The following is a 12,767-nucleotide window of genomic DNA, read 5'->3' as shown; positions in this document are numbered from 1 at the left end:
TAATTTATTATTTAATATTTTTTTTTTTTTTTTTTTTTTTTTTAAAATCACTAATGCTGTAAAGAACAACTTTTTTTTCCTAGGGGAAGGCTCTCTCTATTGCTGGACAATGAAATACTAATTTGAATTACTGAAATTGTTAATTAGACCCCCTACAGTATTTTTCCACAGATCTTACTTTTTCTTTAGATGAATTTCATCTGGAAAATATGTATAGAAATTATATTCTTATAATGTGTGCTAATGGAAATTATTTAACTTCTATTTTTATCCCACATTTTTTTGGACTTGAAGCTGAAAGGAAGTATGAAAAATTTTGAGAGGTATATGGATTCATTGCAATTCAGCTTTAGTTATGTTTAAATAAATGTCAAAACTAACATGACTTTTTTTCTTTTATAAACAGACTATTGGAATTTCCCAATCATCGAAGTAGCTTCACCAGAACATACATTCCAGGATCAACTAATGGAAGGTGCTCTGAGACATCTAAAACAAAAGATTCCAAATTCAGACCTTCTGATTTAGGTGACAGTATAAAGATGGAGCATAGAATGAAAAATGGCTGTTCAAAAGATACATACCACAGTTACTCAACTCATAATATGGACAATGGGAAGTCTAGCTCTGAAAAAAGAAACACTCCATATTTACTGAGATACCCTCCCGAAGAGCTCTGCAATGATGGTACTCAAACGTGTCTACTGAACTATGACCATAGTTCCAACAAGGATAACAGAAAGGAAAGAAAAGAAATAAAAAGTAATGAACATAGTAGTATTGGAAATGTCAACAAATACAAAAGAGAAGTACATCAGAGCACTGGAAACAATGGTAACTGTAACAATGGTGACAGTGAAGAGGGGAATTCAGATCCTCAGCAAAAGCTGAAAACCCTTTCAGAGAAGGCTAGTAAAAATGAGTTGCATCAAAAAAGTCAGAGTGTAAAACTCAAATGTAGTCCAAGTGTAGAAAGAAGATTAGAAAGGGGTGTTTCTTCCTGGGAGAAACAAACTACTAGTAAAGTCAGATTTCAAACAAGAGGTGAATTGTATGCTGATGAGAGATCACAAAATTTATTAAAAAAAGACATTAAAACACACGATAAAGATGGAAAAAATCCTGGCCAAAAAAATAAACCAAATGAAAAGCTACAAGAGCAACCAAGGAGGTCTGGTAGAGGGAGTAGCCCACACTCAAAGAATGAACATTCAAAGAATCTTCATGAATCACGTAAATGTCGCGTGGAAGAGTCTAGAAAAGGAAGAGACATTGACTGCAAGAGAGACAGGGGAACAAACGATCATACTTCTCGAGAAGGGAGGACTTCACCTTCTAATTCCAACAGCAGAGAGCATAAATACGCGCGCTTGAAGGAGAATGGTAGTAGATATGAATGGGAAACAGCACATTCCAAATCAGAAAGACACAGAACTGAAGAAAAAAGGAAAAGAGAAAGAGAGAATCAGGACGAAAATAGACATTTTAGAAATGAAAGAAAAGTTGCAAAAGAGATTTCTCACCAATCTGGAAAAGAATCCAAGAAAGGTATAGATGTTACAAAAAGTGAGAGAAACAAGTCCTATAAGCTAGAAGAAACATACAGAGTAGCTGATAGTTTAAAAGACCATAACATCACCAAAACTAAAGATGATCACAGTGGGACAAAAAGCAAAGACTTAAAACTTAGCTTTATGGAAAAGCTAAATTTAACTCTTTCTCCTGCTAAGAAGCAATGTCTGTCTCCAACAGATGGACTTAAAACAACTTCCCAAAAGGCCACTGATGAGGGAAGTACAGAGCTCATGCTGCAGGCAGAACTGTTAGATTCTGGCCACTCTGTTAACTGTGGTCCTGCAGAGCAAGCTAATTCAACACTACAAGTTCTGGACGGTGCAGCTCAAAGCAATGTGGAACCAGCACTTCCTATTTCTGTCGATTCTGAAAATGAAGCCTTGAAAGTAGCAGCAGCAGATTCAGCACAGTCTGAAGCATTGCCAGCAGTGGCAACTGATGAACTGAGCTCAGAAACCTTACCAGAAGCAGAAGTGGATCAGGTACAGCCCCCAGCCTTGCCAGGAGCAGCAGAGGTACTGGTTCCTGATGAGATGCAGACTGAAACGTTGTCAGCGGCAGCAGAGGCTTGTGATCTGAATCAAGAGGTTGAATCGGAAGCCTCGGCAGTGATGGATCTGAATCACGCTGAACCTTTGCCCCTGGAGGTGGCAGGGAGTGTGGCAGAGTGTGAAAACTTGCCTGTGACAGTGGGTGTGATGCAGGGTGATAATGTACCAGCAGCAGAAGCTGCCAGTGAAAGTATGGGAGCCCTTCCAGAGTCAGCAGCAGAGAAGAAAGAGGAAGATAAAATATGGCTAGTCGCTGACATAGAAAGCTCAGAAGACCAACACGGCTCTCAAAACCTGGTCTTAGATGACTCTGAAGCTAAAAGTTCTGGTGACCTGGAGTCCTGTGATGTCACAGATGATATTAGCAAAACAAAACCAGACTCTTTAATGGAAGTAGTGAAGGACGGTGATCACTTGGCTGCAGAAAATGTTGAGTGTCCCGTTGAGGAAAAGGGTATCTGCGAAATTAATATGAGTACATCTCAGTCACCTGACAGACCTATGTTAACAGATAAGGACGAACCATTAGTTGACCAGAATGCTTGTGATCCGGAGCCAGACCTAACCGAAATCAGTACTGCAGCATCTTCTCTTAGTGGTGAGATGTATCCTAGAACTAAAGAGAGAGAAACTAACCCAGTTCCTGTTGATGATGACAGCTCAATACTGAGCATTGATCTCAATCACTTGAGGTATATTCCAAAGGCAATCAGCCCACTGAACAGTCCAATGCGCCCTTTGGCTAAAGCACTTAAAATGGAAAGTCCCTGCAAAGGTCTTGTGAAGAGTTATAACAAAGGTATTTGTATTCTAATTTATTTTCTACGTGAAGGCTTAGAAGATCCATTTGTGGAGAGCACGAATTACTTTAACTGCTTTCTCAAAAATAGAAATTGTTTCTTCTTTAGCTATGTAAGTCATAGTGGTCCTTTTTGTTTATAAGGGAACTGTTTAACAGGGCAGTCAAGATTGTAGCCGATTGAACGTTAGTGCTATAAAAATTGGAGTTTGTCACTGACAGATGAGTGGTTATGTACAAACTTCTAAAAAAATACATACAGGTTTCTTAATTGTGGTTAGTTCTGAGTAGATCTCATTAGGTTTTTCTCTGAAATTGTAGAGGCAAAAGTTATTTAGAATCATATTCTTTCAAGTATTTATTTGTGAGAAAGCTGGAGAGAGTACCTGAGACTTAATTTCTAGGAATGTCAGCTAAGAGAAGGCTGTGCTCTCCATCTGAATTAATTTCAGTGAGAATTTTATATATATTTTACAATTTTGAGTCAGTTGGTGGGGAAAAAAGTAGAACAAATACAACATTAGGATTTATCATTAATGAAGTAAGAGCTAACTCCTGAATAAGATGTCAGGGAGATAAAATATGGTGACAGCACTCACAGGAAGAGAACATAGGTGACCCAAAGTTTAAATCTTTCGCTTGTGTGAATTCAACTCTTCCTGTAAGGTCCTGCTGCAACTAACAAAAAGTTTTCTTAGAAGTTTAGTTTTCCTACTAGAGGAAGAATGGTAGAGTGGCATTTAAATCCTTGTTCTTATGTTTCAGAGCATAATCCTTATGTCTTTTTGCAAATCTTACTGTGGTTTACTCTGGAATTCTGTCTCTTGTGCTTGAGACAGCTATTCTCTTAAGTGTGAATTCCTTTAGCAATTTATATTTCATTCCTACAGCAGTTTATATTCTTTGAAATATCTGGGGGGACACGAGAGCTTTGGGATCAGAGTAGATGAACATCAGATAAAAGTATTTTTCTAATTTTGTAGTGTTTCCCTGAGTTGCTTATTAGAGGAATCCATTCCGTCCAGAACTTGCTACTAAATTACAAAGCAGTAATTTTCAGCTCTGAAGTTAGATGCCTAGTTGTCTTTGTGATCTGGCTAATGATATGTGTGTCAAATGTTCTGCATCTGTTAAATTGACAGAAGGCTATGGTTTTTCTTGGCCTTGAAATTCAGTACTCACTTTTCTACTGTTCTGCAGGACAGGGGTACATATATTAATACTATAATTTGACCACTTTCATTTTATACTTTGGTTTGTCAAAATATTGAAGTGATTAGTTTGAGAAGGTATTGATCCTTATCAGATTGAAATGGAGGCAGTGATGGAATAGGTGTTTGCTCCTGTAGAATCTGTATAAAGTAAACATTTTCAAATGTTGCTTTAAAGCATTAATCACAAGTTCATTTTTTATGGAGAGCAATTTAGATATGTTCTTTTATGACATTAGATGTTTGTTGGAGGTAATTAAGCAGTCTAATCTATGTGCGAGTGAACATAAGAGTGTTTTATTAACTAGAGTGCCCAGCAAGCCTAAAATTAACTGCAAATCTCGTTAATCAATACATGCGCACTTTAGTGGAATTTTTCTGCGATGGAAATGAGCTTGCCTTTTCATCTTTTGTAACATACTGCTTTGTAGCTAACTGTCATTGCTTATTTTTCTTAACAAAATAGCATTTGGTTTGAGTTTTAAAGAATGATTAAATACATATTTAATGATATCTCAAAAATATAAAACATTTTAAAAACTTATTTGTGGGACAGAGTAAGGCATACTACATTTGGCAGAACTTTAACCTTTCCTCTCACATGTCTCAGTCCCTATACCTATCATTCAGGATCCTGAACTGGAGGCTTTTTCCAAAATTTCTGAGAAGAAAAGCTTTTTATGCTGTGGTGCTTAGTTACAGTGCTGGTAATTTTAAATGCATCAAAAACTGAAATAGTGTGTGTGTTTAGTGCCTAGTACTCCTTTTGTTTAGTAAATTAGTTTATTGAAAGACTTGATGATTTGAGTAGAACCTTTTTATCGGCCCTGGAAAAGATAGTTAAATGCAAACATTAATAGGTCATTTGTACTGCTCATTTTGTTTTCATTGTGAAACTGCTAAAAGAAAACCAACTATTGTATGTAAATGTTAGTCCATAATGACGTTAAAATTAAAATTCAGCTTGTGCGGTGTTCAGAAAACTTGTTAAAGTGAAGTTCAAAACTGATGGAAACTGCTAGATTTTTCTGTTTTCAGTAGATATATTTGTGACATAGGTCACATGTTTTTGGTGAAATCTTGAGATCTTATTTGCCCTTTGAAGCTCAAAAAAATCCCATTAAACTAGCGACTGCTGAAGCAAACCACCCAAACTTGTTAAAGCTCAGACTTCCTGAGTTGTCATTGGCAGTTTCAAACAAACGGTTCTGAACGGTCCCTTTACACAAGAGAATCTTCCAGGTTTTCCTGAAAAAGTCTGTTTATAATTGCATTCTGTATGGTGACTAGCAAACTGTTTTCTTTTTGTAGATTTAGTTCCTGAAAGTACGGTTGTAATCTGTCCCTCAAAGAATTTGTCAAAGGAGGTAAACAAAGAAAATCAAAAGCCAGTTAGCATGTCTGATGAACACTTAGAGATGGAGTCCCGGCTGAGTGTTTCTTCAGATGAAATAGAAGAAGGAGAAATCATAAGTAGTGATGAAGATGAAGAAAAATCTAAACCTGAAAGATGCTCTGAAAAGACAAAAACGTCAAGATCAAAAGCTTCTCCTGAGACACGAAATTTGACCAGCAGTCCACAGAATCAAAAGAGCAAAACTGTGTGTTGCAATGAAAGTAATGGAAAATTTGTTTCTGTGAAAGTAAGTACAAAGAAGAACAGAGAGAGGCATAAAAATCAGACTTTCAAATCTTCAAAGGATATGAAGAAAAATAAAACTGTGAGCATTGCTTGTCTTGAAAAAATAGTTCATGTTACTGTTGAACCTTCAAATGTACAAGAAATCATGCAGATGCTAAGAGCTATACGAAAGCAGATGAGGAAAAATTATATGAAGTTCAAGGTACACTTTCCAGTTCAGCATTTTCACAGAATTATAGAATCTGGTATCATAAATTTTACATCATTAATAAAATACTTGAACTTTTCCAAGATGTCTACATTAGGTGAGACATTAAAATTGAATATCTGTGATATTATAGAGTCCAAACTTAAGCAAGTTAAAAAGAATGCAATAGTGGACCGTCTTTTTGAACAACAAGTATCAGATATGAAAAAACAGTTATGGAAATTTGTAGATGATCAGCTTGATTACTTATTTGAAAAGATAAGGAGAATTATAATAAAATTATGTGATGTGGTAAATGTGGGAAATGAGAGTGAGGAAGGGAGGTTTGAAAGAGCGGGAAAGCAAAAACACAAAATCAGTCATAAAAATGATGTGCAAAGATCTAGAAAAAAGTCCCTGAAAGCCAGATCTCAAAAGCCTGAAGAATATATCCTTTCGAAGCAAATTGTGGATTATCAACGACCTAAGTGTCACCATGAGAAAAATAAAACAGACGCACCAAAAACTGCCTTTACAAAATGTCTTAACTCCATTGATAACACGAGGAATTCCCAAACCAAAGTGCACCTCTCTAAAGAGAATAATTTGCAAGGCACTCTCACTCCACTGAAGGGTGTAAAATATGAAAAGGAAGGATTCCAGCTATCCAGAGATGCTAATAAGTCTGATCTTAGTTATGAGCTTCTCACAGAACAACAAGCGTCCAGTCTTACATTTAATCTTGTAAGTGATGCTCAAATGGGTGAAATTTTCAAAAGCTTATTGCAAGGTTCTGATCTCTTGGAAAAAAATGGTGGCAATATCGACAGACATGAGTGGGAATTCAGGACACCGGAAAAACAGTTTTTAGACAGTCATAAATGCAGAGGTAATACAGCTGGACTGGTGCAAGAGATTACTCCAAAGGAGGCTTGTGTGGAATCTCGACCAGTAGAGGATATTAACTGGCCTATTGTTTCCCCTGTAAGAGCTCCCTCTTTAACATCTAGGATTCAGATGTCTGTTGATCCAGATGTACTAGATGAAAGCTGTATGTTTGAGGTTCCTACAAATGCAGCTTCGTGCAAAGAAGATGAATGCAGTTTACAAAAGAATAAATCATTTGTTTCTTCTATCCTCCTCGAAGATTTGGCTGTTTCCTTAACTATTCCATCACCTTTGAAATCAGATGCTCACCTCAGCTTCCTAAAACCTGAGAATAATTCTAGCTCAACTCCCGAGGGTGTTCTCAGCGCACATTACAGCGAAGATGCACTTCTTGAAGAGGAGGATGCCACTGAACAAGACATTCATTTGGCTTTAGAGTCTGATAACTCAAGCAGTAAATCAAGTTGTTCTTCATCATGGACAAGTCGACCTGTTGCTCCGGGTTTTCAGTGTCGCCCCAGCCTACCAATGCAAGCAGTAATCATGGAGAAATCCAATGATCATTTTATTGTAAAGATTAGGCGTGCGGTGCCATCTACCTCACCAGCATCTGATCAGATGGCTTCAGTGAAGGAAGCACGGGCGTCCTCAACCAAGAGTGAAAAAGAAGAAATGAGAAGTGGGAAAAAAGAAAGGGACGGTCAGAGTGCCACAGCAGCCACAGTGCAGGAAACTGTCAAACCAGATCTGGTTAACACGGATCAGTTGCCTCACGTCAGTACTGAACAAGAACAAAATCCTGCCTTACCTCAGCCTCTAAGGGAGTCGCATAATAGTACTGGAAAGGAAGAAACTACTGGGTTGCTTGGACCCTGTAGAAAATCTTCAAACACAGAGAGCCATGACACTGAAAGCCCAGATGAAGGCTCTGAGCAATCTCAGACACACAAATTGAAAGTATCTGGAAACATAAATGACATGGGTGTTAGATCTCAAGCTTCTTTTCCTGCCGGATGCAGTGTAGAGTCATACATAGACTTAACAGATGATATTGTTACTGAAACTTCATGTCTTGCAGTGAAATCCACTGCAGATAACAGGACTCAGGAAACTTCTACAGCTAACGCAGAACACAGTGATAAAAAGGAAGAACTCAAAGAGTGCTCTGATGCATTTATAGACTTAACAGAAGAGCTTTCCAATGAGACTGTAGCAGGTGAATGTAATCTTGAAACAAAATCCACTTCGAATACTGATGTAGGATGCCAGATAAGTACAGATGATAAAACTAGTAAAAAAAGGAAAAAGGAGGCTGTCGGAGAGAATTCCAACTCAAAAAGGCAACGAAAAGAAACTGAATCAGCGGGTGAAGGGGGCGATGGAAGTGATGCGAAACCTGAAGAGGTAAATTCAGCAGCCAAACGATATTCCAGTGAGAAGAATGAGTTGCAGCAGAACAAACACTCTTCTCCTTTGGCTTCATCTGCATCATCACCTAGTCTGTATGCCAAAAACATCATTAAAAAGAAGGGAGAAGTAGTAGTTTCCTGGACGAGGTAATTTCTGGTTTGATCTATTTGATTGTTTTAGGTTTTTTTTAAACTACGTGATATACTGAAAAGTGGGAAGAAAAGGATATTTAGCTGATGGCTGAAGTTATTCAGTAGCTCTACATCCGTCTATAAATAGTGGAGTGGGAGCCTCCTTCTATCTATGCAGGACGGCTTTACAAGACTGATGTCTTCTCTTAGAGTACCACTGAAAGGTGCCAAAGTCGGTTTTATCCTTTTTCTTATAACAGTTGTCCAGGGTAAAACAAATTTAAGAGATGAACTGATTTCATGTAATCCTGTTAGCAGCCTTTGGAAGAGAACAATTTTTAGTCATTTCTCAGGTAGGTTAAATCAGATTTGCCTTAAAGAAGGTGGCTTCCATACATCATAACTAATTCCATCACTTACCTGGATCTCCCAAAACGAGTATTTTTTACTTTTGTTTTTAAAGCTTATAAGCTAAGGTAACAAGACCTACTATATAGCACTGTCTGTAATTTTTATTTCCCCTGCCGTTTCCTTTCCTGTCCAAAATTTCCAGCCAGGCTTGGTAGGGGATGGAAGTCTTCGATGTTCGTACAAGGCCTGGAAGCATTGGTGACTGGGTAACGAGGAGCAGCTAAAGATTTTCCCTGCTGAGAGAAGGCATGAGAGCAAACAGTTTTCTGTTTTGGGGTCTACGCTGCTCAATCTGCAGAAATGTATTAGTCAACCACTCAGCCCATGTATTCCAGTTAGTAGGATGTGAGTGACGAATGAGGTGACTGTATGTGTCGAAGATAAGTGCAAAGTTATTGTGGTATATTCTTATCCTTAAGAAACTGTAGTTAGCAGGTTTTGCTACAACTTGATACAATCAACACATTATAAAGGGGCTCCTAAAATTTTCAGGACAGACTTCTCTGAACTTTTCTCAGTTATAAAGTAACTTTCTAGGTAGTATTTTAAAAGAAAATCAACTTCTTCACGGAAAAAAGACTGCAAAAGCTAACACGATTTTTAACATGCAAACCAGTGATCCAGGAAGAGATTGTTACAGTTTTCCTTATGAATATGACTAGGTTTTCTGTGTTACAGTCTTTGTCCATCTTTGAACTACACCTAAAAAAAAAAAGAAATTTATTTAAATAACCAGTCATTACATTTTTCTTTGAAGTGGAGGAAATTAAATATAATTTACTGGAATATGGCATGTTTCAACCAAGGATACATAGTAGCTACTGTATAATGACTGTGTCTATATACGTTTTACATATACCTAAATTAATTAATGAGTCAAACAGCAAACGAGTGATATGCTTAAGAATAGACTCCTGGTCCTTTATTCTCATGTGAACAGTAGATGTGCTCTGAGTATGTTTGTTGTATTAGGCGGCTTACAGAAGTCAGACACCTCTCTGTTTAATCTGTGAACATCAGTGGGCCTTAGGTAAAAGCCGGTGCCTAGCCAGGCAAACTGAGGCAAGTCTGCCTAGAACTACTGGCCCCTGTTGAATTCGGGAGTTCTTTTCAATTCAACTTTAAATGTCTGCTTTAGAAGCTTAAAACTCTTTTTGATGACTTTGGTTTTGGGCTAACTCTATTGTAATAATCCTGCCCTTCCTGATAGGATTGCGTAGTCTCCACTACCACTTGTTCATACTGACTCTGTTACTCTGTGCTGGTAGAGGGGACATTCCTCCATAAGTTCATTGCTGCTGTTTGAACTCATGTTCTGTAGTTTGGAAATACTCAGAGTTTTATATATGCCTGTACTTATTTTTTTGTTTGTGTGCATGTACACATATATATGTATTAATATTTTAAAAATGCATTTTTGCTATAGAAATGATGACCGAGAAATTCTACTGGAATGTCAGAGAAAAGGACCATCAAGCAAAACCTTTGTTTCCTTAGCCACTAGGCTGAACAAAAGCCCAAATCAGGTAGGTGTTATCATTCCTACATTTGATAACAACTGTGTTGCTACGTTTATGATTGCAGTTGAACAAAAACCTTTGGAGATTTTCTGCTAATTTGGAGTTGTTTTTTCCTCATGTCTTCTTTGGGGAGTTCTTGAAAAAAGAACCTTAGATTCTCCCAGTTGTTACTTTTTAAAAATACACATTATAGAGATATTATGGTCCAGGAATTCTTCAGTACCTGTTTAATTGGTACCTTGTAACTGCTGTATCCAATCATAAGCCAGGGACAACAGGATTGTTTCTGTTGTTGGATCAGCACTTAGGTAAGGAAAGGTAGTTTGAAGAGGCCCAAAGCCTTTGCACACATTTAATAAATTAGAAAAGGATTAAAATTGGAGCTGGAAAAAAAATACCAGGATTTTGCATTTTTGTAAAAATGTTTCCCTTTTTCTTTCACTTTTTAATTAAGAAACTTCAAAAGACACAGATGTCAAATTGATGTAGAACATTTCCAAAGGTGTCTTGAATTGCTATCTTAATCTCTATCCTGCAAATCTAAAAAGAGAGAAACACCCATTTGAGTAAGTTAGGAAATCCTGCGTGCTTGAGATTTGGCTTTTAGGATGTTGTATTGTATGGTTACAGAGTCTTTGCGGGGTTTAGAATCATAGAATCATTAAGGTTGGAAAAGACCTCTAAGATCATCAGGTCCAACCGTCAACACAACACTACCATGCCCACTAAACCACGTCCCTAAGCGCCTCATCTACACGTCTTTTAAATATTTCCAGGGATGGTGACTCCACCACTTCCCTGGGCAGCCTGTTCCAAGGCCTGACCACTCTTTCAGTAAAGAAATTTTTCCTAATGTCCAATCTAAACCTCCCCTGGTGCAACTTGAGGCCATTTCCTCTCGTCCTATCGCTTGTTACTTGGGAGAAGAGACCGACCCCCACCTCGCTACAACCTCCTTTCAGGTAGTTGTAGAGCGCGATGAGGTCTCCCCTCAGCCTCGTCTTCTCCAGGCTAAACAGCCCCAGTTCCCTCAGCCGCTCCTCATAAGACTTGTAAGAACCTATTGGGGTGGATGGTTGGATAAAACAGAGTTGTCTGTGCCTTTATGCCACTCTTCCCAGTTAGCTCTTTGGTGGATGGTAGATATGCTATAGCAATATGCATATAGCAATAAGAAATACTAACTAAAATTGAATGAGGTCACTGTGTAAGCTGTAGCTATGCTCAATAAAAAGATGTTTGACTCTCATCTACAGACCAGTTTTGTAAAATCCCTAGTAGGCAGATTACTCCATGATGAGCCATAAATACCTGAAGCAGCAGTTGTACCAGAAAAAGTAACCAATGAAGTGTGCTTTTTGTGGAGTGCAAAATAAGCTTTTTTCCTTACATTTGAATCTTACTTACATTTATACCTGGCAAAATTCAAGTCTAATTGACTTGAAGCCTTCATGTTTTTTCCTCCTTGTTGTAAGGAAACCTGTGTTAAATCAGTAGATGGTTCTAGCTCTCTGTGATTAACCTGGAAGCTATTTCAGATGTCAAAGGTATAGGAAGACCTCCTACACCCAATTAACCTGTTAATGGTGCTCCTATAATCCTCCCCCTAAAATTTATTGGAAGCAAATAAAAAAGAAAATAGTGGTCTTTTTTAAAAAACTGTGTGCTGTCAGATCAGTCTGTCTTGATAGGTACGGAAGTCTGGGGCCTTAATGATGTGGGTTTTTTTGTCCTCCATTAGGTTTCAGAAAGATTCAAGCAATTAATGAAGCTGTTCAAGAAATCCAAGTGCAAGTAAACTTACCACCAAGTTGCTTTATGGTTACAGGGTTTAGCTATTACAAGCAATGATGGACTACAACCACTGCATTCATATGGTGGGATTAGTGGGAGGTATCCAAGTCAGAATACTAGGTTTGGTAAATCTGATGCATTGTTAATTATTTACTTCCCTGTCCGTGTTTCCTCTGAAGTGCTTTATCAGAATAGCACAGAGGGAACTTTGCAAACAAACTGGCTAGGAAAGAATGTGCACGTACAAATGGAGCAGTATCATTTCAAGGGGGTGACATCTCCTGTTGGTTAAATGCATTCTAGAAGCAAAGACAAGGGCGTGCACTCAAGTGAAAATGGCGGCTCTTGCTTAACTTGTCGGAAGTATCGCATATGGTGATGTTGAACTATGATTTTAAGAAGTAAAAGTGCTTTGGAATCCAGTTGGTAGATAATCTTGGAAAATGACAAGTATGTCACCTTGGTAACCTTGAAACATATTTTAAGAAGTTAGGCCTTTTTTCTCTTAAATTAAGGTAGGGCAACGATAGCAGTAATCCCAAAAGCTGCTTATCTTGTAATTGGATTCTGATGGTAAGGAATAGGTGGTTCTTGCTTCTTTGTCAGTTGCTCATAGTGGATTTCAAGGAGAGAAGCTGGCACTGAGTG

The 12,767-nt window shown here is 37.9% G+C and overlaps 1 protein-coding gene across 1 annotated transcript in view; it reads left to right on the top strand.

Moving 5' to 3' along the window:
- Window positions 1–12,123, top strand: part of CASP8AP2 (caspase 8 associated protein 2) — a gene marked incomplete at its 5' end in the record, with an annotated part of 14,885 nt that extends 2,762 nt beyond the window's left edge. The window contains 4 exons of the mRNA XM_009581672.1: window positions 407–2,925; window positions 5,448–8,409; window positions 10,232–10,331; window positions 12,067–12,123. Coding sequence (XP_009579967.1) covers window positions 407–2,925; window positions 5,448–8,409; window positions 10,232–10,331; window positions 12,067–12,123 — 5,638 coding nt within the window. The remainder of the gene's footprint in view (window positions 1–406; window positions 2,926–5,447; window positions 8,410–10,231; window positions 10,332–12,066) is intronic.
- Window positions 12,124–12,767: the final 644 nt, after the last annotated feature.

The sequence above is a fragment of the Fulmarus glacialis genome, unplaced genomic scaffold (genome assembly GCF_000690835.1).
Source record: "Fulmarus glacialis isolate BGI_N327 unplaced genomic scaffold, ASM69083v1 scaffold28717, whole genome shotgun sequence".
NCBI classification, from domain to species: domain Eukaryota; kingdom Metazoa; phylum Chordata; class Aves; order Procellariiformes; family Procellariidae; genus Fulmarus; species Fulmarus glacialis.
Note: the sequence above shows the minus strand (reverse complement) of the source record. Positions and strands in the feature narration are given on the sequence as shown.